At 37.4% G+C, this 25,734-nt stretch overlaps 1 protein-coding gene across 3 annotated transcripts in view; it reads left to right on the top strand.

Moving 5' to 3' along the window:
- The first annotated feature begins 3,734 nt into the window (after positions 1-3,734).
- zcchc2 (zinc finger, CCHC domain containing 2) overlaps positions 3,735-25,734 on the top strand; it is a 34,617-nt gene continuing 12,617 nt past the window's right edge. For all 3 annotated transcript variants that reach the window (XM_062441892.1, XM_062441890.1, XM_062441891.1), the window contains exons 1-6: positions 3,735-4,660; positions 10,093-10,204; positions 11,291-11,361; positions 17,739-17,810; positions 19,957-20,057; positions 22,795-22,895. In XM_062441892.1, the coding sequence (XP_062297876.1) occupies positions 3,869-4,660; positions 10,093-10,204; positions 11,291-11,361; positions 17,739-17,810; positions 19,957-20,057; positions 22,795-22,895 (1,249 nt within the window). In that variant the 5' untranslated portion in view covers positions 3,735-3,868. The remainder of the gene's footprint in view (positions 4,661-10,092; positions 10,205-11,290; positions 11,362-17,738; positions 17,811-19,956; positions 20,058-22,794; positions 22,896-25,734) is intronic.

Genomic DNA, 25,734 nt, shown 5'->3' on the forward strand with positions numbered 1-25,734 from the left:
ATTAAATTACAGGCTCCTCACAAGAACCAAAATTGCACGTGTGACATGTTGAATCACTGACTGTAGTGATTTAAAACTCAAATGACTCAAATGGAATTAAAACTGACTGAATACATTTACATGTTTGCACATTTATGGTTGCAAACATGTAAATTTACCTTATAACATATACACAACATATACATTTAGAATGTTTTCCTGTTTTCTGTTTATCCAAAAAAAAAACACTCAACAAACAAAAATCTTAACTCAAGCTTTACTTACGAGCTTTTCTTTTCAGTGGATCTGCTGAGGAAACCTGAGATGTGGTTGAAAGCTCTGGAAAAAGCTAATAAGTGGATATCACATCACATTTTTTAGCCGACTGCTCTGATCTGTAACTAATAGTTTCTCAAATAAATGTGTATTTTATCTTAAATGTATGGAATTGTACTGTAGACCAACATATGTGTAATATTAATATGTATTCATCATTTTATTTTGCTCTTAAATTATAATCAATTTTCATATTATTTTACACATTTTATGTAAATACATGATGAACTTTCAACTAAACCTGTGTATTTCATATGCAGAAAAAAGGCCTGAGTGTACTTTTTAATTGTCTAAACGTTATCTTCTGAATTATAATGTGCCTCTAATGAAAGGGGTCACCGTATCTGATCATTGGTTCATTAATAAGGCTTTAAAAAGACTTTAAAAAGGCTTGGTCATGATAACTTTGCATTAGTCTACACTTCTGAGGGGTTTAAGCTTGAGCTAGATTCATCTTAAACTACCAATAAAGGATTGAGCTCAGGTTTAAAAAATAAGCTTAACACAAGGTTCACTTACCAGCTTTTTCTTTAAAAGAAACGTTTACCTCAGTTGTCATCATCAAGGCTTGTGTGTGAAAAGTTGGGACCCTAAAAAGCATTTATAAAATGTGCTTGGATTAACAATAAGCTACTTTATCCGCTCCCTTAAAAACTACTCTGGAGTATCCTGGAAGTGACTGAACATGTACCAGTGAGGAGAGTGTGTCAATTATGTGTATGGCAGGCCATGTTTTTCTAAGCAAGAGCAAAGAGCTCAGGCATTGCCCAGGACAACAAAGCTACATTCCATGTGGCATCTTTGAACAGGAGCTGAGAGAGATGCTACTGCTGCCTCCGGCACCGTCTTCACACGAGGACGAGGAACTCTGAGCAGTTGTTGCCCCCTGTTGGTGTTCTCAGAGACCCTTTATGAGCAGGGCTGCTACTTTGACAGCAAAAAAATTGAAAAGAAAAAACATGTTCTCTCGCTTCCTTCCTGTGTTTTTTTTGCAGAGGAGAGCTGAGGAAATGTCAGCACCCTTCAGTTTAGGAGGCACGGGCAGGTTTTTGTTTCTTACATGCAGAGGTTATCCTCAGTGTGCAGCATAATATTCACCATTTTCATAATCTCTGTCCCTGTACAGTTTTTAACTCTATGCTCTTATACACTGGATTTGGAATGAATTCAAGAGAGCACTGGATTATAAAAACATTAGAGGAAAGATTAAACAGTTTGCTCCTTTTGGCTTTTTTTTTTTTTTTTTTTTAGCACAGAGTATTAAAGCGGTTGCCTCCTTTTAGCTATCACAAGAGGGAGTTACAGCTTTAGATGGAATCATTAAAATTAATGAAAACCAGATATGCAAGTCTATGATGTTATAGACTAATGCTGAATAATTTTAATCTCATTTTATTCTGTTTGAAAAGGAGTACAGCTCTTTTATTGCACACATGGTCAGTTCAGTGGGCGTCTCTCAGCACCAAGCTGCAGTAGATGTGCTTATATAAAAAGGAGGCAGTTGTTTTGGCTGTTCAAATACAGTCTAAGTAAATATTCCAGCAGCCACTGTCACTGATCAACACATCTTCACACACATATGAAGTCAGCGAGGCTGCAACAAGCACACATAATCTGGTTTCCTTTTATCTGTAATTGTCATCTTTGTTCTCTAGAGGGCAGTATTGCCTATTGAAAGCAGGTAAAAACCCCAGTAGCCTTGCTATCAACAGTCTGCTGATTATAAAAATAATAAATAATTTAATAAAAGCCAAAAAGAGGCAAATTTATATATGTAAATCTAAAATGACACTGTAAAAAGTTTTATATATAACAAACTATGAGGATCTAATCTAGATTTTTAGATATATTTTTAGATATAAAAAAAGTGTCTGATGAGGTGTTTGATTCTTCTTACACACACACACACACACACACACACACACACACACACACACACACACACACACACACACACACACACACACACACACACACACACACACACACTAGTTCAGTTATCCGAGTAAAATCCCTAAAAATGGATCTTCTCCTTTTCTCTCTTTGCTAAATCTTAAATCTATATGCAAATATTTTTCATTTCAGAAGTTCAACTGTTGGACACAAGATGTCTCAGTGTTTGTGCACTGGGGTCTTAGTTGCATACTGGACCATGATTGGCTCCAAATTAGTTGTGATGTCAAAAATCTGCGAAATGTTCACCCTTCAGCAGATGAACTCCATTTTCTGATCACCCACACAATTATACCACACTCACTTGGCATATTATTAAAGCACAAAATAGGCTGTCACACATGCCTGAATACTGCAACTAATGATTCACAGCTACTCCACATGGCCTACTTATGTTTCTCAACTTTTGAACCCATCTTTTTAATGCAGATGCAACGTGACTAACCCACTACTTGCAGCAGGATACTTGTTGATAATAAGTAGAAACAAGTGAGTTATAATTAAAAGCAAAAGTTGTAAATGTTGGTTTCATCTGACTGTTTCTTTTGTAATATTACTAAATAGTGTTCCATATACAGCTACTTCAAAGGCCTCTTTATGTTTCTTAAGATCCTCTCCAGATATGAATAAAGACATACAAAAATACTTGGAACAATAATATGTGTCTGAGATGTCCGTTCCATTAAAAAGTGTAATTATGTCAAAATGACATCTCCTTCTTGATGGCACAAACTTGTTGATAAGCCAGATCACAATAATATTACTGTATTGTAGGTTAGATCACATGTAGTTCAGATCGCAGTAATACTGTATTGTAGCTCAGATTGCAGTAATACTGTATTGTTGGTCAGATCACAGTAATATTATTGCATTGTAGGTCAAGTCGCAGTCATATTAAAGGTATTGTTTGTCAAATTGCAGTAATATTAAGGTATATGTGGGCAGATTGCAGTTATATTAAAGGTATTGTAGGTCAGTTTGCTGTTATATTACTTTATTGTTGATCAGATCGCAGTAATATTAAGGTATTGTTGGTCAGATCACAGTCATGTTACTGTATTGTAGGTCAGATTAAGGTATTGGTAGTCAGATTGCAGTAGTATTAATGCAAAGGTGGTCATATTGCAGTTATATTAAAGTATTGTTGGTCAGATCACAGTTATGTTACTGTATTGTAGGTAGGATTAAGTTATTGCTGGTCAGATTGCAGTAGTATTAAAGTAATGTAGGTTAAACTGCAGTACTGAATTGCTGGTCAGGTTACAGTCCTGTTACTGTATTGTAGGTCAGATCGCATTGATATTATGTATTGTAGGTCACAGTACTGCAGTCGAACGGGTGGTGGCAGCAGCGGGATGACCGCACACAGGTACTCTGCAGGAAACGAGCCGTAGAAGAAGAAAGTAACGCTTGGAAAAAAGCAGAAAGCTCCAGTACTACCGCCGCGTCAGATGATTAACCAACAGTAAAAACACTGTTAAACGTTTGACACTTCGTCTTTTTACTTTCCAGCGTTACAACACGGGTGTACGTCGTCAATAATGTAGTTCTATTAGCCCGTCATTTCCACTTTTGAAGCCCTTTTCTCGCAGCGCTGATAATGCTGAAGATGAAGCTACCGATGAAAACGGGCGAGGAAGGAGGCGACGAGACGGCCGAGGACGAGTCACTGGATCGGTCGGAGCACCAGCAGCATATCCCCGGGGCGGTCTCCCACTTCTCCTCTGTGTCCGACGGGCTGGAGGATTCGCCCAGACCTCATATGCACCCACCCCAGCTGGACAAGGAGACAGTTTTCGAGTGGTTCGGCCTACATCTAAACCCCGCTAAGCGTGTCGAGTTCATGTGCGGGCTGCTACATATGTGCCAGCCTCTGGAGCTCCGCTTTTTGGGATCTTACTTAGAGGATCTGGCTAGAAAAGACTATCATGTTTTACGGGACTTCGAGTTTCGGGCGAATAGTCCGAGCGATTTGGGGTTATTAACGGACGTGATCGACCCGGTGGTTAGATCCAAGCTCTTGGTCTGCCTGTCCCTCCTCGGGTCTGACAGGAGGGAGTGTGCCGGGATACTCTTTCGGATACTGAGCCGTGTAGATCCGGCCTCGTTCTGCAGAAACTACTCCCTTCCCCCGTTCAGGGATCACCCGGTTCACCCACCGTGTCAGGGCGGGAGTGTGACCGGGCGGACAGAGCAGCCGTGCGGCGTCTCCTCTAACGACGCCGCGGTAGGAGCTCTGGAGCAGTTGGCGCTGCTGTTCACCATGGCCTCCCTACACCCAGCTTTCCATTTCCACCAGCGGGAGGAGGTCCGAGAGAAACTCGACAAAATAGAGCTCGCCGTAGAAGAGGAGAGACGTCAAAGTCAACTTGGAGTAAACGCCCAGACGAAGGTAATAAGCAGTGAACGCATGTTAGTAACGTTAGAGCTGTCCTCCATATAGCAGGGCTTTAAGTTACAGCCCAACCACCAGCTGCCGGTTAAAGTCGGGGCCGGTGGTTTGAACCGGTTACACCAGCCATGTTCAAATGTATAGGATACCGCTATGACTCAGTTGCCTCCCGTTATGTAACGTCAAATGCACTGTGCAGTGACTGTCATTAACTAACAGGCTAACTGGATGTTAAAGTTGCCCATTCCACTCTAAAATATGTTGTTTGTTCTTGTTGCTTTAGTTGAATGTGTGAGTTTCACCGTGCTGACTGGTGTTAGTATAAAGTTTGTTTTCACATTCATCTGTTGGAAGTGGAAAGTTTTATCTGGAGCTCACTGAAAAAGATCAGATTTTAAGCGGTGGGCCTAGGGGCAGGATTTGTGACGTCACAAGTAGTTGGGTAGCTGATGGTGGTCCGATATTCAACTTACACAAGAGTGATGTGGTAACTTGAAGCCTCCAGTGCACAACCACTGTGAGTGGAATGTACAGTGAAGTAGGAGACATCTTGTGTGCAACAATTACATTTTTGAAATTAAACAATACTTAGATATTCTGGAATTTTTAATAAGGGGGCGAAGGCATCAATGTAATATTAAGGATTTTAACAAAATCATTTAACGTTTTTTAATTTAATTTTCCAAGTGGAAGTTATACAGGGTTCCCATGGTCATGAAATTCCTGGAAAAGTTTGAAATTATAAAAACTGTTTTCCAGTCCTGGAAATGGTTTGGAATGAGGTGAATGTTTTGGAAAAGTTTTAAATCAGGGATGACCCGATCTGATATCAAAGGTAACAGATATAAGACAGGCTGCATGAATTTGGACCCCCCCACATTTACCATGTCAAAAATCAGTATATTCATTTATTTATATGAATATACAAATCATCAATTTCTATATTTATTTTTTTAATATCTTCTAATATGTTATCTGGGGCCAAACGCTTCCCCTGGATGTAATTATAAAATGCACCCATCATTTAGTGAGATCAAAGTGTCAAAACACCTGTTAAAAGGCACCAGAATACAGGAAATGACATCTACTCTGTTTAAAAAAAATTCGGGGGGAGGACCCTTTATTAAACCTTTGTTAAACGACTTAAATTCAAAGTCATTGAAATTGGGTAAAATATTATTGAATAGTTATGGAAAAGTTTTGCAAATTCATTGGTAAAAATGTGTGGGAACACTGGCTACAACACAAGGCAACCAGACAACAAGCATACATAATATAGTCAATAAAGTATAAATGTACATGTGATTGGATACATTCATTAATATTTGCCTGCAACCACAAGATCACACCACAAACCACAACAATCGCTGCAACCATCCCACAGGTCCTCACCAATCTACATCAACACTCCCCAAAAAAAGATATTACATAAAAAAAGATACATCTTATGAACTTTGTCAAAACTATTGGAACAAAAAATTTGCTAAATCTATAAGTGAAAAAAAAAAAAAAGTTTTTGGTGGAAAAACCAAATCAGACACAAATGATTACGCAAAGTAGAGTATTTAACATAAATCTTAAAACATGTCTGGAGGGGACCATTAAGCTCCTTATTAAACATACTATATCAAGATTTAGCACCACTTCCTGTTCTGACAACACTGTCCAATTAGCCAACAGCCTGCACCTCCAGATTGGCAGTCCCAGCTGCTCTGTGCTGTAGCTCCGCTGCAGCAGGTGTTTGACAGTGTACTGATTCACTTGCAGCTTTTGAAATATGTGGACAGGACAGCAGCTAATTACACTAATCATTTCCACCTTTCGGGGTGCAAAAAAACAGGGTTAGATTATATTGTTGAAATCCTGAACATTACATCTACTCTGACAATGAGCTCGTCTAGTGCCTAATTAATTGGAGTGAAAACTTACAGACGTGTTACTCGTCATCAGATTCTGTTTGATGTGAATCATCTAAGAATAAAGTGATCAGGCAAGCTGACGATGACCTAAATTAGTAAACCTACTGAGCTCCTGTCTGCTTTTTCGTACAGCTGTTTCCCATTTCATCTTTTGATCTCTTGTCTGCCGTCAGAGCAAAAAACAAAAAGCAAACAAGTTTTGTAATGAAGACCATCCTGAGAGCTGGACCATATGTGTTAGAGAGACTTTATTTACAGGGCATTCAGGAGATTGTGCAGTTAATTTTGGTTTGGTTTCCTTGATGGTTGTTCCGCTGTTAGGCAAGCAGGGTTTCAGTATTAAGGCTCAGTAGCATTGTTGCTACAATGGAAGGCCTACTATTGAAAACCCCTACTTACACAATATTACAATGTTGTTGTTGTTTACCTGTTGCCACCCCATATAAAATAATTGTGTTAGGAGGTAATATAGTAGCTCATTAGGCTCTTATATTTACCTGTAGCTTTCCTACAGGAGAGAGTGTAAACAAACTATGATGTATAGTCCTTAAAGGCATATTAAGAAACCAGGTGTCTGTAACACAAAGCAGATTCATTCAGTTGAACTGAATATGCTAACTGAACCTCATAACAAATGAGTCTGCATCAGCTCACGCTCCAGATTTGAGGGTATTTTGGAGCTTTTTCTCCACAAAGGTATCCAGATAGCTCTTGTTAAATTGGTCCCTGGAGTCTGGGTTAGTGGAGCGATGGGGGGGCTGCCAGTGTGGGTCTAATGTGGGATGAGCAAGGCAACCTCAAGGACTGAGACATCTGCCAATCAAGCAAACATATCCAAAGATGTATTCATACTCATTCGTTCATTCATTTCCTTTACCGCCTATCCTAGAGGGTCACGGAGGAGCTGGAGTCAATCTCAGCTGACACCCTGGACAGGTCGCATGTCAATCACAATCACAAGGCTAATATATAGTATAGAGACAGGCAACCATTTACACTCACATTCACACGAATGGGCAATTTAGAGTCACCAATCAACCAACCCTAGGTGTTTTTGGTCTGTGGTAGGAAGCCAGAGCACCCAGATAACCCAGAACCCAGATAGGCACAGGGAGAAAATACAAACTCCACACAGAAGGGTGTCAGTTGGCCGGTTGGTCCAAATCCAACCACTGAACCGCCGTGCCGCCCCAATATTCGTATGATTATATTACAAAATTGCCAATGGGACACACAATTGAAGAACTGAAATTGGTAACTGTAACTTTAATACCTAGTGGCTAGTATTTGGTGTTGTCTCAGCCTCTTTAGTAATATCTATAGTTTCCTAGAATTGGAATCTAGAAACCATTTGCTGAACCATTTGAGATATTCTGATGGTTGTATCTGTTTGGAAGATACATTAACTATCATATACATTAATCTCCTTGCGCCTCTATAAGTCCAGGTGTAAATTCGAACATTGTACGCACACATAGGAAAATCACTTCTATAATCTGAAGTAATGTTAGGAATGCAGTGCTGTTCAGAAGTGACTCTCGAGTGTCAGCGCTTCTGACGAGCACATGGAAAAACCTAACCCACAAGTGTCACAACACATGCTGTACATGTGGCAGTTTACATTATGGATGCCTAATCAATTAAATAATGATTGGATCCACCAGTATTCATTTATAAATAACTCCCATCAGTAGTGTCATGGAAAAAGTGCTGATTAAAAACAACTTAAACATAATTAAAAACATGTACCAGTAAATGTGCCTTATATTTATCTTTTTTTTTACACTTACTCTACCCAACGAACGTACCTTCAAACAGAGGTCCAGCTGGTACGAGTTGCAGGACCGTCTCTGTTCTAGATTAACCCGAGAAGTTGACATCACTGTGAGCGGGGGCCATGTGTGGCGAAGATGCACTGCTCTTAATAAAATCACACCAGCCATTTTTAGAGGGCTGTTCAGTGTCTGGACTGTGGCACCGTCAAATGTGGCCAAGGCCGACAGTGAGTGAGAGGAAGGTTGGGACCATACCGTGGTTACTGGTTTTTATCCATGCTGGTGGCGTGGCTTCAGAGATGCTCTACTTTGGTCCAGACTTAAATATTTCAACAGCTATTAGATGGATTGTTGTGAAATTGTCTACAGACAGTCATGGTCCCCAGAGGATGAATCTCTGGAAACCATTGAATGTTCCTCTGGAGTTGGCATTTGTGGTTCAAAGTGAAATATCTTAACAACTAACCACTAAATGCCATGAAAGTATCAACAGATATTGATGGTCCCCTAGAGGACAGTTTCTAAGGCTTGGGTGGTGCTCTTCCTTCTTGTCTAGTTCCACCCTGAGGTTGACTTTTTAGTTTATTGAAATATCTTGACAACTATTGGATGAATTGTGAAATTCGGTACATTCATGGTCCCCAGAGGATCCTTCTGACTCTGGAAACCCTTGAATTTTCCTCTCTAGACATTTATGGTTCATAGTGAAATATCTTAACAACTATTAACATTAAATAATCAACAGATATCTAAGGTTCTTGGAGGACGGTTTCTCACGACTTTTCTCTCAGTGCCACCCCAAGGTTAACTTTTTAGTTTTTCATTGAAATGTCTTGACAACTATTGGATCAGTCATGACATTTGGTACATTCATGGTCTCCAGTGCATGAACTGTACTAACTTTGACCTGAATGTCCATCTAGACCTAGACCAAAGACATCTATGACCAAATACCTCCAGAACTCATGACATTCCCATCAGCCTCAGCTCTAGTTTGTTTTTAGTTCTACTTAGAAAAATGTGGTATGCTAACATGCAGAGACAAAATGGTAAACATTATACCTGCATAACATCAACATTGTAGCATTATTATAGTTTATATAATCCCTGCTCTACGCTTCATGACTGTCAGACTTCTCACAGGCTGTGTTTACCTGGATGACATAGCTTAGTTGTTGACACATTTTTACATTTGCTTCACTGTTGTCTCATCAGAGATCAATAAGTTGACTTTGGGCTGTTTAATCACATCCACTGTGTATGCTAGAACTATATGTTACTACAGTTAAAGAGGCTGAAAAATATAGTAGAAAATATTGGGATTTTTCTTCTATTTCTAAAAATCTCCACTAAGTTTTGGGTAAACCTTAACAAACCTCTTTTGAAGCTGTCTCTGTATCTCAGACATGGTCTCAAAGGTAATATCACGTCTGAGGATGACTAAACATAGAGAATGATCTATCTTTGCACTGGGCTCCAGCATTAGAAATATGCAGGGACTTACCTAATAAGAGCTTTCTTGTGTGTTCCTCAAATAATTCACTTAAATGTGATATCATAGATACCACTGGCATGATTTTACAAAACATCAAGGAAAGATGCATTTTGGCAGTGTGTTTAATGATTAGCCAAACACGAAACCTGTGAAACGCATAATAAATGTGCTAAGAGCAAACTTTTAAAGGAGCAAGAATGAGCCAGTATCTAACTTAAATTGTGTTATTTTTCCCAACTCCAGGATTTGAAGTCGGACTACCTGCCCTCCTCAGCTCTTGGTATGGGGGACTGTACGGACTCCCACCCTCCTTGCCAGAGCCGACGCTCAAGCCGCTGGGCAACGCAAAGAGAAGGTGAGTGGAAACAGTGCGCATAAACAAATGTCATCATCTGCCACAACAAGAGAGTAGTTTGTTTGTTTTACACTGATCTATTAGTCTGAGAATAAAGACTGCACACATTTAATGGTAAATCTGGACATGTAGAAAGTAATCCCATTGTTTAGTCTAATTATTTGAGTTTTCTTTCAGTTGACACTAGGGGTGTGACGAGATCTCGTGCCATGAAAACGCGACGATACTTGTCGAAGTGAATTTTGTCTCGCAAAACTATAATTAAGGGGCGCACCAAAAAAAAAAACTGTCGGTTTTCTATCGATCATTCGCACTTCATGTTTTCTTTTTATAATGTCACGTGTGGATCATTAAGCTTGTTACAGCTTCTACCTGCTGAGAAGATCTCACAGAAGTAGGAGATGAGGAGAGGAGCAGTGATAAGTTGAGGTCAGGTCTCTACACTGAAAGCCTGAAGTAGGAGGAGCAGGGAATCTAGCGCAGCTATGGAAGCCTAATGATGCAAAAAGTAAAATGAGTCACACTACCAAATTATAACACAATTTATATGTTGTTCTACTTGTGTATTTGTGTGATACAGGATTTGTGCAATTTACTTTTATTTCTGTTTTTTATTAGCAATATATTATAATTTTTGATAATTGGATACTTTAATTTATATTTATATATTATAATTTTTTTCTATTCTTTATAATTTACTTTTTAGTATTTGTGATTGTATCTAACTTTTGTATTTATGGTTGTTATTTCCATAAATACCAAAATTATCCAACTATAAAATACATATCAATATGGGGAAACATTTCACAGTGCTGCATACTGCATATGATAATTATATATTTAGAAAGTAGAACTAAAGTGATTCATTACAAGATGATTAGTTAAAACATTTCAATTCAATTTCCATTTTGTGAATTTCAAATAAAGGAACAGTCATGTATTTCCTCATTGAAGTTTTCTTAAAAATATAGTTAAAATCTCGTCTCGTCTCGATCTTGTGAGCTGAGTGTATCGTCACACCCCTAGTGGACACATATTAGTTAGGGTGATAATACAGGTGTTTATTAATGCTCTCTTGTATTGCAGCGGTGCATATAGAGGGAATTGTTCTCCGGGGCATCTCTCGGACCAGGATAGACAAGGAATACAACTTTGAGGTAGGTAACCTCACTCCCCCCCCCCACATACCTACACACCTCTACTTTAAGTGCACAGGGCTGAGGGAAGTGTTTCAGCATGTTTCTTTGGCATCTTCAGTTTCTTCAGTGTACCTGCCGGGCACCAAACACACAATTTCTTGCTTTGCTGACACCTTGCTGCGTGAGCGCTCTCAGCTTTGGGTTACGGCCAGTTTGCCTCACTCAAAAGCTGCAGCAACCAGTTAGCATAACGACAGCTTGACGTCGTGCCAGAAAATCTTCTGACTAATGAAAGTGAACACAGTAAACCTCAGGGCCACATCGGAGGCACATAGAGACGATGGTATTTTCACACAGACTCTGTCAGTCCGATTCTGTGTTCACAGACTGACCCCTGTTTACAGAGTAGGAGGTTCAGGCTCCCCGCTGCGGCATTGTTGAGTTCATACAGTCTTAACAAAGCATGTGGTGATGCGTTATTTATTAGTCAACAACTTGCGCTGCTGTTGTTTTGGTGCTGAACATAGACCCACCTATTCACCATCATTTGAGAACAGCCTTTATATGCTAGTCTGTGCATAAAGTGTCTTTCTGACAGTTATCTGCTACTTGTATTTATACTCATCACATCAGGGAAGGCTTTTTTTAAAATCTCCACCATGGTGACATTTATGTTTAGGTTGAACAGGGTTGTTGTATGTTGCAGTAAACACATTGTACTTGTCCATGCAGGAACAGTGCAGGTTAGGGTTGAGCTGTGGCGGGCAAGAGACAGTTTCAAGAGACAATTTCAATGCAGGCAATTAGATGTCGAAATATCCATCTGTGTAGAAAGTAACCTTTCAGACACCATACTGTGGTTGTTTTTTTTTTTCTTTTTTCTTTTTTTGTCATTACTATATATTTATTTACTCAGTTATTATGATTGTGTGCATATTTCCTTTTGCTGTTTCTGTCTATAAGTTGTTCTGGTTTTAAATCTTGTGAACTTTTGCTCGCAAAAAAGAAAGTGGAGGATAAGGGGTGGTGGAAAAATGGATCAATAGATGCATTGTGATGTGGACGTAGGTGATCCTGCATTGATTTATAGATGTCACAAATTGATTTTCTAAATGTTAGTAAATGACATGATATTGACGGAATGAAAAAGGCAGAACTGAGCTGTGAGGGCAGTGTATGAAGTATATTGTGAGCTTTCTACACCATCACTCAGACGCTAATGTTAGCGGAGTGGAGCAGCACTCAGCAGTAGCAAACACACACACTGCAGCATTAAACAACTTAAACCAACTCTCTTGTGAAGAAAATAACTCGGTGATCAGTCTGTTTCACCTCAGAAGACCTGTGCCCACTCAGCATGTTGTCTTTTCCCAGCAGAGAGGCTGCTAGAGACATGGCGTTAACACAGTGGAGCAGACTGCCTCAGTTTGTTATTATCTCATACAGGCAGAAGACTGTAAGATGCTTTCAAATGAATTCATTGATTTATTAATGCAGTTCACTTTTCAAAATAAAAAGGCTGCAGACTATTTATCTTATCTGACAGTTATGTGTGATATTGTGTTTCAGTAGAATAAGGACACAAGTTTGGCAAACAGTATATAAGAGCAAGAGATTGGAAATAGGTCTTCCTTTTCTATTCATTCAATTGAGAATATTGGTTTTGAATTGAGAATTGATTCTGAACAAAGTCAGGCACCAAAGGAATTGGAATCAAATTGTGACATTCCCAAAGATTCCCATCACTCTCTCCGACACATTTGTATTCATTTCCTCTCCCTTCCTCCCTCCCTCGGTCAGTCAGTCAAGTGCCAAGCTGGTAATAGCTCATTAAAAACGATGCCTCTCTCTTGTACACTCCATAATGAATATTTTCCAAACACATATTCACAAATGGGACTAATGTAGCGCTCATTTACAAAAAAAAGGGAAAAAAAGGAAATTCAGGAAGACAGATGGAGAGCAGAGACTAACAGTCACTGTTGGCTCGATCGTGCTTTGACGTCGAGCCAACAGCACTCACTACAGTGAGCCACTCTCACTCTCCATCTGTTTGTACTGGACCAAACCACAAACACACACATATACACACATGTATTAACACATCCCCCCGTGAGCTGGTTTCATTTTGACCATGTAATGTAATGAATATCCTGTATCTACAGATATGAATAATGATTATTAGTATGGGCATTGGAGTAGCATTAAGGGCTGCTGCTGAGGCAGATTCAACAAAAACGTGATGCTACTGAAGCTGAATATCACTACTTAACTGTATAATACTATATAACTTGTAATTACTATAAAATATAGTTCAGAGAATAAGTTAACTATATAAGATACTCACTGGCCTAACCTGTGCAATCTAATTTAATCCAATACAGCAGCTCTGCTATAAATTCTACATTTATGAAGCTTATGCTACATTTTTTAACAAGAAGGTGAAAATTTTGCTTTATGTTCATTATTGAGTGATTGTGGTGTATTAGGATGCATTATATTGAATGGTGTTCTTAATATTTTGTCCATTCCATCAACATACATGAGGAGGGCAAAATATTAGGAACACCTTTCAATATAATGCACCCAAGTACACCACCACCTCTTAGTACGACCTCAGTAATAAACTTAGTGGAATTATCACATTTTTGACAATGTCAACAAAAACTAAAAATGTATAAACCCCCCCCCCCCCCCCTCACTGCTCCCCACCACCTTAACTAACACATTTTCTGTGGGAAACCCTGCAAAGGTATATAATAATAATATATTACGTGATACTCTACATTATTATCACAACCAACACACAGAGCAGGCATGGGCAGCCCGTGAGTCAATTTCCAAATATCAATAAATTGTTAAAATGATGTTGAAAGCAAGCAGACCATTAATGCATCTAAATGATTGAGTTAAGTTGTGACAACTGTGTCTGCTGCTCCGCCCCCGAAACGGAGGAGCAGCTAACGTTAGCCTCTGCTGCTGTTAGCTGTCATCACGCTGCTCTCCTTTGAGTCTGTTCACGGCAGGAATACTACTACTTTCCTCAGTCCTCAGTGCTGCTCACACTGACACAGTGAACCAGGTGAAAACTGGAATTGACAACTATACTCATTATGTTACTGTAAGTGTAATAAAATCTACCAGAGTAAAAAAGAAAAAGAAAAGAAGAGTAATTTAATTTAATACACCCCAAAAACGAGTGGTTACTTGGTTTTTGTTTTAAAATACAAAATGTTAAATTCTTCAGTCAGAAGATTTATTTTTGCTTTAATCCCTGTCTAGTCAGAGTATGCTAAGAGCAATGTGACAATATATTTTCAAATAATGTTATGTTATGTGTTAAAATGGTGCCACATACACTATCAGCCCTGTATCTTTGTTATGTAATGTAATTACATAATTGAGTCCAAAGTGTTGGATTTCTTACAGCTTCATACTGATTAAAAAAAAAATGTCTACAGCACATTTAGTTAATTTAAGTCTTACTCAATTTTCACTTAAAATGATTGATATTGTGTTTTTAAGTCTACATCTAATTTCTAATTCTAAAAGTAATGGTGTTTTATCATCTTGATCTAATATTCATATTTTAGTGTGTATTCTTTTGCCAAGTGTACACTATGGGGCTTTTACATTTTTGTATAAAATGGTGTCCAAGGAGAGCAGCTCTTTGGTAGCTAACGTTAGCTGAGGAGTTAAGGTAAAATAGTTTGATAACTAAAGTTAGCTGAGGAGATGAGGTAAAATAGTTTGGTAGGTAATGTTAGCTGAAGAGATGAGGTAAAATAGTTTGGTAGCTAATGTTAGCTGAAGAGATACGGTAAAATAGTTTGGTAGCTAATGTTAGCTGAAGAGATAAGGTAAAATAGTTTGGTAGCTAATGTTAGCTGAAGAAATACGGTAGAATAGTTTGGTAGCTAATGTTAGCTGAAGATATGAGGTAAAATAGTTTGGTAGATAATGTTAGCTGAAGAAATAAAGTAAAAGAGTTTGGTAGCTAATGTTAGCTGAAGAGATAAGGTAAAATAGTTTGGTAGATAATGTTAGCTGAAGAAATAAAGTAAAAGAGTTTGGTAGCTAATGTTAGCTGAAGAGATAAGGTAAAATAGTTTGGTAGCTAATGTTAGCTGAGGTGTTAAGGTAAAATAGTTTGGTAGGTAATGTTAGCTGAAGAGATGAGGTAAAATAGTTTGGTAGCTAATGTTAGCTGAAGAGATACGGTAAAATAGTTTGGTAGCTAATGTTAGCTGAAGAAATAAGGTAGAATAGTTTGGTAGCTAATGTTAGCTGAAGAGATAAGGTAAAATAGTTTGGTAGATAATGTTAGCTGAAGAAATAAAGTAAAAGAGTTTGGTAGCTAATGTTAGCTGAAGAGATAAGGTAAAATAGTTTGGTAGCTAATGTTAGCTGAGGTGTTAAGGTAAAATAGTTTGGTAGCTAATGTTAGCCGAGGAGTAACGTTGTTAGTTCAAGTCTTACTCATAAAAAAAAGATATATATTGATAATATCTTCTAAGTCTACATCTACTTTCTAATTCCAAAAGGTATGGTGTTTTATCAGTGGTTTTGTCATCTTAGTAGAAGCGTCATATATTCCTTTATAATTAGTAGTAGTAGTAGTTAGTGTGTACCAAAGTCTTATTTCTAAAAATCCAACAATCCTGTTTGTGTGGTCATTAAAGTCACTTGAAATTTTACATAAAAATGAGCAACAAGAGTCGAGTTTGGTTAAAAGATTAAATTAGTGTAAGCATCTGGATAATGTCACATGTCTGTATAAATTGATCTGGTGTGCAGACAGTAATGTGTCCCCACGGCATGTTGAGTCATAGTCTGTTTTTGTGATACCAAACTGAATGAGCTGCTTTGTGGTAGCATAGAACTGTTCATTCATCTGATTCTGACACACAGGACATATACAACTTGAGTGCATCTAAAAGCTGTGTGTTTTAAAGGCTGTTATCATTCAGAGCAGGAATATTAAGAATAAACTGGCATAGACAGCAGTGTGGTGCAGAGAGTGGTCAGCCATATTGGACCAGCCAGTGAAAATAGAGTCTGACCTAATTTATCATCCTGATTTGATTTTATTCATTTTTTGTGTGTAGGAAACTTAATGAACACTAATGAAGTCATTTGTAAATGAATATCAGCCAATCCTGACTGATGTAGCTGGACTGTTTCTATATCCTGAGGCTTAAACACTTACTCACAGTCACGAGGAACTGATGAGCTCATACAGACAAAATAAACTACATCTCATTGTAACCTTTAATAGTTGATGATTTCACACATCTGATTTTGTTCTGGCTCTTTTATGTAGAATGTAGTCTTTTTATAATCTTGTTTTGTATGAAGGCATATCAATCAATCAATCAATCAAACTTTAATTTATATAGCAGATTTCATACAGGTTAATGTAGTTCAAAGTGCTTCACAGTTGATAGTAAGACAGAACAGGTGACAACATAAAGAAAATGAACAAAAACAAAAAAACAAATTAAAACGAAGACATTGAGACTAATGTACGTTAGAGAAAATAATGATACAAATGTAAATAAAAAAGATCATGAAAAATAAGAAAAAATAAAACATTTAAATCAGTAATGATTAATAAATAAATAAAAATAAAAGAATAAGAGAAAGTAAATGAAAATAGGTTAAAATAGATTAAAAAGAAAAGGTAAAATTGAGACCAATGCACATGAGAGAATATCCGAATGATAAAAATGTTTTTTTTTTTAATTAAATAAAATAAGAGAAAATAAATAAAGATAATAGCGAATAAGAGAAAAAGTTGAGTAAGACTACCAAAATAGGTTAAAATATATTAAAAAGAATAGAATAAAATGAGACTAATGCCTGCGAGAGAAAATAGGAATGATTAAAAAAATGTATTAAGAAAAATAAAAAAGACAAAAATTATATATATAAAATCGAAGATAAAACTTGTAGAATAGTAAAACAACAATATAAAGTAGAACAAAAATTTAAAAGATTAGAATAAAAAAGACTGTAAACTATTATTACTTTACTTTTACACATACAGAAAGTGTAAAAATGTTTTTGCTATTACGTAACTTATGTTCATGTGTGTTCTAAAGGGCGTCACTAATGTCATATATCTGCAGATTGATAGACGGGGCTGAGAATCAACACGTGTGTCTTATCACATCTTCTTATCTTTCCTAAATGCACTTGTTATGTTTGTGTTATTGTGTTGTTAGACTGGAGGCATTTACAAAATAAAATAGGAATTAGTTCAATGAAATAAAGAAATCTGTTTAGATGTGTTGTTTGTTGTGTAGTCTTATTGTGATATTGTCAGTCATATGATCTCTGTGTGATCCCGTGCTGCTGTCACTGATGGACAATATCCCTCCATTATGTTTCAGGTGAAGTGGTCAGACTCTTCTTCTAGCAGTGTGACCAAAACTCATCTAGAACTGGAGAACTTCCTGCTTAAGGTAACTTTTTTAAAAATGTAATAAAGTTATCACTCTAACTTCAATGTTAACACTTTTCCAAACTATCTTACTTTTAATGATTTTTATCTGAATGATTATTTACAAAGTGGGTTGAATGAAAGGAGATAAAAGTGTTGATTGTGAGCTCAGTCAGTTCACTTCAGGTCAGGGTTGTGAGAGGTGATACACCTGTTGTTGTACACATAGTCACTGCCTTACTCACACATAATATTACAGACAGAAGTTTATGTGGAATGATTGAAAATAAAGATAGCAGAGCTGGTTTAAAATGCAGAATACTTTTACGTTTTTGAGTGTTTTTTCCACAGTGCAGTCATATACATGTAGTGCTTTTCTATTCTGTTCTATTTGACTGAGTTCAGATAAAACCAGCTACACACAGGTGGCTTCAGTTGTCTGTTTATTTTACAATCTGAATTTCTAATTATGAAGCAGTTGTACTCAAAGCCAGACTACTGTTGGTTTGAAATCCAGCTCAATATTTATATTGGTATGTTTGTTGATATTTAAAAAGAAAAAAAGGCTTTTACTGTATTGTATTTGATCAGTTTGTTGATATTTGCATATTGTGTGTTTGTTTGTGGTCATCTGTCAATGTTAGTAATCTTCTGTACTGCTTTGGAAATATAGATTTCTGATCTGTCGTGCCGATAAAGCTTATTTGAATTTAAAATTAATCCAATCTAACTTTATTTGTTAAGCACTTTAAAATAACCACAGTGGACCAAAGTGCTGTACAGAAGAATAAATAAAATACATCATAAATAAAAGACATAACAGCTCACATGAGACATAAAATCACATATAAAATACAAATAAAATAAATTAAGAGACATAAAACATGAGTATAATATATTAGACCAACATGAAACTTTATTTAAACAGTCATATGTGTGTAGAAATGTTCTTACTTGACACGTGCACACAGGACTATTTAGTTTTTACCTCTGTGTGTCTTATTGAATCAGAATCAGCCTTCTCTCAGTAAACATCACACTACCACGCCCACATTTGTCTATTTTAGTCAAGTTCTGTGGAAGGATGACGTCGGTGTCTCTGTCTACATCAGGCTGTGATGTAGTGAAAACACAGCGTCTCCGTCTGCAGCTGCTGAGCTGTCAGACTCCTGCTCAACAGCTGCTTATATATCACAGCTAAATGAATCACTGTCACACTCCTGTACGGAAATTCATCTAAAAGTGGGAACAGGACCATTTTAATGTTAGTAATGTATTATATTTATGATGATGATAACAATAATAATAATAATGATACACTTTATTTATAGAGCACTTTTCATTCAAGGGATGTAGCTAAAAGTTCTTCATAGAAAAAAAAACACACTACAATAAAACAACATCAAATAAACATATAATAGGCAAGGCAGCTTTATTTATATAGCACATTTCATACATAGAGGCAACTCAATGTGCTTTCTATGAAAACAAAATATCAGGGGATGATTAAACAGTGAAATTGGATACATTAAAACATACAATTAAAAAAATAAATAAATAAATAAAAAGTACAGAAAAATAGAGAGGGGAAGAAAACAAAAGGCTAGACTAAAATAGAGCATAAAATATGAGAGTGCAGCATGAAATAATGATTTGCCTTAAAGCTATTAAAAGAACATACAGTGTAAATGAAAGATTAAAATGTAATAATTTAAAAAATAATATTAAAGAATAATAAAATTAGACAATTTGTAAAAATTAGTTAGATTTATGGATTACAACAGCTTGGCTATTAATTCATAATTAGTAAATAAATTGTGGATTATTAGCAGTTTCACACTAATCATTTTAAAAATAATATATATATTATTTTTTAAAGCTATGGGATGTTTATGATTTGTGGTATAAGGAAGTTTAAATGTGTAGGCACTGTATGAACAAATGTAGATAAGAACATGATGAATCCTGGAATTGTGCTTAAAATGTTCATACTGTTAGTGAATGAGGCCTGATGTCACTAGACTACAAAGACACCATATTTCATTCTAACCTCTGTTATATAAATCTCTGTTAGACACCAGTATCACCAGTAGTTTTAACAGGTGGTGACGGCTTCGTGTTTGTCATTGTTTCCCTCCTCTTTCTAATTCCTGCCTTTCTCTCTGCAGCTTCCTAAGGATCAGTGCACTGAGTCTTTCGAGAAGGGCATCCTGAGACTTCTGAACCAGGGGGACCAGTATGAGAGCAGAGAGGTGGAGAAGAACCTCAGGTAAACCACATTTAACCAACTCTATATACTCATGTGAAATAACACTGCAGATATGAATATTCATGTTTTAAAAGCACTCACTGGTTGAGCTGTGCACTTAAGGTAAAATATTGATGAAGAAGTGGATTCATCCCTGTTTATGTCCTTTAGTGATTCAGTCATTAATGCAAATGTTTGACATTTTCAAAAAAAAATCTGATCCAAGTCCCTTCAAGCAAAGCATGATGGCTTCGTCTCCACTCAGTGCTTTCCCCCTCCTGTGTCCTTCATTCTATTTAAGATCACATGTAGAAATTGCAAAGTGAAGACAAACCGCAGCAGTCTTGACTGTGAATGCGGTCGTTTCATTTACTAACTCTGACTTCTCCGAGGATAAGAGGTCAACATCTGTCTCCTCTTACCCCAGAAACCCTCTGCACCGGGGTCATTTCCTGTGTGAAATAAAATTGGATCACATTCGTATATACCGTCTCTCTCTCTCTCTGTCCCTCTCTCTCTCGCTCTTTCTCTCTCTCTCTCGCTCTTTCTCTCTCTCTCTCGCTCTTTCTCTCTCTCTCTCTCTCTCTCTCTCTCTCTTTCCTGACCGTGTTTATTTAGAAGAGGACTGGACGCTGTGATTTCAGGCTGCTCAGAGCTGTCAGCAGAATGTGAACAGCAGAGTTGTCAAAAGTTTTTGATAATCACTGAACAAGAGCAGAATATGTCATGTCAGGAATGCTTGATGAGAGATATGATATGATGAAGCTAACTACACCCTCTCCTAAAAAAAACCCCCACATGCACACACACACACACACACACACACACAAACACACACACACACACACACACACACGCACACACAGTTCATCAGTTTCATTTCATGCAGTGAAACTGGAAAAACGAAACCTATCTGTCAGTAATGAGCTCAGCTGCATTGTCATCCTGCAGGTCTGTGACTTGTTTTTATTTTTTTTAGCTGAGGTTTAATTGGTGTCAGGGGAGGGCTTTTGACATTGTATCAGTTTAATTACATCACAGTCGTATGGTAAGATGCTCAGTGCCGGTGTTGTGTTGTTTTGTGGTGACTGAAAGCAAAACATTCCAAAAAATGAGGACAAATAAACATGTTCAGGTGCATTTTTCAATGGGAAAAGTCTTTTTAAAAATGATTTTAACGTGATTCTGATTGGATTCTCGTCTCCGTAGAGAAGCAGCAAGAAATGCATGTAAAAGAAAAAGTTTTAATTGTTCATTTATCTGTTGTTATAAGCCAGATATATATATATATATATATATATATATATATATATATATATATATATATATATATATATATATATATATATATATATATATATATATATATATATATATATATATATATAAATCATAGTATGTTTACATCAAAATCTGTCTTTTCTCTTTCTCTTCTTGTTAAATGTTTTCACATGTTTGATGACTCATCCTGCACTCAGGGGTGTTTACAAAAGTTCATCCAATCACATGTGACTTTGGGCGAGTTGCCACAGTAACCACATCAGTCATATAAAACCACATTTCATAGTTTGTGGATGGCAGTAGCTAAAAGAGTAATATGGAGAGACAGAGAAGAGATGTGTGCTTGGTTATCACAGTTTTAGACATCCTGATCTAACAACAGGTGAGGGAGGTGAGTGTAGAGCCAACAGTTCTCTGTAGCTCTGTGTCTCTCTGCAGCTCCATAGCACACTCAACTCTAAACCCCACCCACTTTTTTTAAAGTCCAATCAAAATCAAAGGATTTGATTTAAATCACTTTTGTGACTCTACACTGCTCAAATATTCTGTTTTAGTGGGACTTTAAATTGTACTGTATATTATTTATTTAAATAGTTTAAAATTAACAAAAATCAAAGCGCCTTGTAGACCTGAATGTTGAGGAACCATGACACAGGATGAACTAATCTCAGGAACTAAACAGGGAAGTAAAGTGTCTTCCTGTCTGTTCCTGTGTGGATAGTCATGTTAATTAGACCCACTGTGGAATAAAAAAACAGCAGCGTGTTAAAGTCATTGTTCCTACGCTTAAGCAAACAATATCATCCTGTTGTTCGTATTCTGTTGTTGATGATGACCTGTATTTTACTTTTACAGTCAACCTTCCCCCTAGTGTTTTGATGCTTTTTTTAAATATGTTAGAACGTCAGCAGCATGAAACCATCAGAAAATAAAGTTGTATTTCTCTTTGTTCTCTGCGTAGCTCTGCTGTTCATGTTCTGCTGCTCTCTCTCTCTCTCTCTCTCTCTCTCTCTCCCTCCCTCTCTCATTCCCTCCTGCTTTAAGCACATTACCACTATGATTTTGGATCCCTACAACAAAGCCTAACTTGGTTTAGCATCGACACTAGAGTTCCTCCTCGAAATATAAATGAAGCGGTAACCATGGTGTTTGTGCTTAACCAATCATTGACAGTCTACCCTCCATAAAGTTCCTAAACTTTTGGAAAGTTCTACCACTGAACCAGGAACTATTTTATCACCAGGAACTGAAATTAGTCCCTGGTTTAGTTCCTGCAGTGGAAATGGACCACAGGTCATCTAAGTGATAGGAATTTGATATGAGACAAAGAAAATGTGTTGATGGAACTGTTCCATTGTGTTTTCAAGACATTTAGAGAATTAAAAAAAGTGAAGTGATGCTGTTCTTCTCATTCTGCTGCCTGATGTGTGATCGCTACAGAAAGACAAACACATTTCCCCTCTCCCTCTCTCTGTAGGGAAAGGTTCCTGTCGGCCCCTCCAGTTTTCAGACAGACCAGAAAGGTCTGCAGCTTCTTCAATTGTGACTCCAGTTACTCCACCAAACCCTCCTGCAGATGTAAGTATCACATGAAGCTCCACATGGTCTCCAACATATGGCCTTTTTTTTCTCTTTTCTTCATATGTAGTATGTTTCAACAGTTGAGCATGTCTTCTTTTGGACACGGTGCGTTCAAAGTCAACCCCTTGGATTGGGAACTATTCAATGTGTTGTATTCTGTAGAAATCTCACTGATATGACCTCCTCACATGGACGCTGTATTTCATATCTTCTCTAGCTGTTCATCCAGGACAAACTGTTCGATTGAGCAACACAATCTCCTTTCATTAGTTCAGATTCAGATATTTCCTATTATTAAATAGTTGATGATCTTTCTACCTGTCTGTAGCTGTTAAGACATAAAATTCAAGTCCCCGTCAGAGCAGGTGTGTCAGAGGTCCAAATATGAGGGCGGTGAATCTGAACTCTGATGTCCTGGTTGGCAAAATACACAGATTTGCTCAATTCCAACTTTCCTTTTATTGGCAAATAGTAGCAGTGTACAAACATTTCATCTCTTTCACTGGTTGAAGTGACTAAAGTCAGAAGGGGAGGATCATTTCAACTGTGTTATTACTGTTAACTCTGTGAGGAATTTGGTGGCAGGCCAAACTTCAGCTGAACTGTTGTTGGGGCTGTGTACTCTGTCCAAGATTCAACAAAGATCATTTATTTAAGAAGAAGCTCCACTCTAACTTTTCTGTTCCGTCAAAAGCGGACTCCGTGTTTCTGTGGTTCCAATAACTCAAACAGAGTGAGACGTCTTCTGTAGTAGAACATTTCACATCAATTTCAGGAGTATAACTTATATTCATATCAATCATTTTAAACTGATCACCTTAATAGTTTTATACCAGGACCTTCAGTATGTGGATCAAGAAACTTGTGAGAAATATTTGCTAGATTCAGAAGGCTCCACGTTTTGTTATTTTAAAGTCTACATTACACATCTCAGCCGATATGCAAATATACGTATCAGAGCGGACACCATGTTGACAGATCTCCAATATTAAAGGACTCAGATTGGGATCAAGGCCAGAAAATCCTGATCATTGTGGTTCAAGGCAGTGATGGAGTAAAGAATAATGACATCCAGTTGCTCTTTTTGTGTCAAGGATGTTAAACAGTACACACTGTAAATAGAAAGTGATGCTTTTTACACCTGTAGCTGGTATGTGTGGTTGGACTGTTATTATCATGTGTTCTTGTCTGCACTGGAGGGTCTTAATTGTATTTGATCCAGAGAAAAAATATTTACTTTATACGATAATATCAGCACGTCATCTGTATCACCTGATAAAAGCTTTAAAACTAAATATGAAATGAACACTTCTTCTGATATTCTCCTCCACCGTGGACTGTTCAACTGACTGCCTGACAGAGCTGTTGCTTCTTCCTACTTTAACCTGAATAACAAATCAGGGGTCAGTGCCCCAGTCGGATCCACACAGAAGGCTGGGGCTAGCTGTGGGGCTAGTGGAGGCTTGCTGAGCTTTGCTTCCCCCCCGGCCACACTGTGGTTAATGCTCCTTTAGCCTCCCAGCTAACCCTGTTTCTCCTTGTGGATCCAACTCTAGCACTGAACCCTGGTTGGTTATGTCAGGCAGCTGCTGAAGCAGAGAGAGGCTAAGGCAATAATTACCAAAATCTCACATCCTAATAATGATGCCTATCTTGATTCATCATATCTTTATACAGTGAATAAACAGCTGGTCCGTGATGGCTAGTAGATCAGTTGTTGTAACTGAGTGGCAGTGAACCTATGGACGCTCAAAGCTGTTTTTGATTGTTTTTTGCAAAATAAAGGAATACTCGATAACGTCAGCTCGCACATCGTTAAATAAAACAATTAATATTAACGTAACTTATTTTATCCACATTATAGAAGACAGGGTGTGTGAAATATGACCATATATGTCACACACCCCTTGGAAGTACTGGGACCATCAGGGTGAAGCAGTTCATAGAGGAGCTGCTGTACTCAGCTGAACAGATAGGAAACACCTCAGCTGACTGGATGTACAACTCTGTTTTAAAAAAAACGTCTTCTTTTTGGTTTTTTAATACCGGTTGGCAACCAGTGTAATAAATGCATTACGCCATCTTCTGCCTCAGAGTGCCAACCATAGATTAAATCCTACACATTAATCCTGTCTGTTTAATAGATTCATAGAAAACTCTACTGCAGTCTCCCTAAATTCTTCAGTCATATATTGTCTCTCTTAATTATACTTAGGTGGGAAATAAGTATGTTCATATATCAGTATCGACATCTGCAATCTGCCAACATGAGATGGAAAATATCAGATATCGGATATTGGCCAAGAATCCAAATATCCGATATAATTCAAATATCAGCGGTCACCAGCGTTCCTGCGTTTTAGTTGAACATCGAGCTGATAACCATGACACCGGATCATAGTAGGCTTGGCTTTAATATAATAATATTGTTTATCGGGATAATTCCTGAAACAATATATTGTTAAACAAAAGTAGTTATAGTGACAAGTCTAATTCCTACTTTATACTGCATGTTAACTGTTAGACTAGAGTTATTACTGAGGTATTTAAAACTACAAGGTACAAAGTTCACCTTCATCTCATTTAGTCAGATTATTTTATTATGTCTTAACACAGAACACAGCCTTTGATGTATTTATTAGATATGTGACTGATACTGGAACAATCTGCTCTTGTAAACCTTCAAACTCCAGCATCTCAATACACACTGCAGAGCACCCTTTGTTTCCTTCAGTATTTATCCACACACTGGTTAGTATTACCAGACTGTTCTGGATCTTTGTGCCATAATGGGAAACCTGGGCTGTTATAAATCTACAACAAGAACTTTGACTAA

The sequence above is a fragment of the Scomber scombrus genome, chromosome 20 (assembly GCF_963691925.1).
Source record: "Scomber scombrus chromosome 20, fScoSco1.1, whole genome shotgun sequence".
Taxonomy (NCBI): domain Eukaryota; kingdom Metazoa; phylum Chordata; class Actinopteri; order Scombriformes; family Scombridae; genus Scomber; species Scomber scombrus.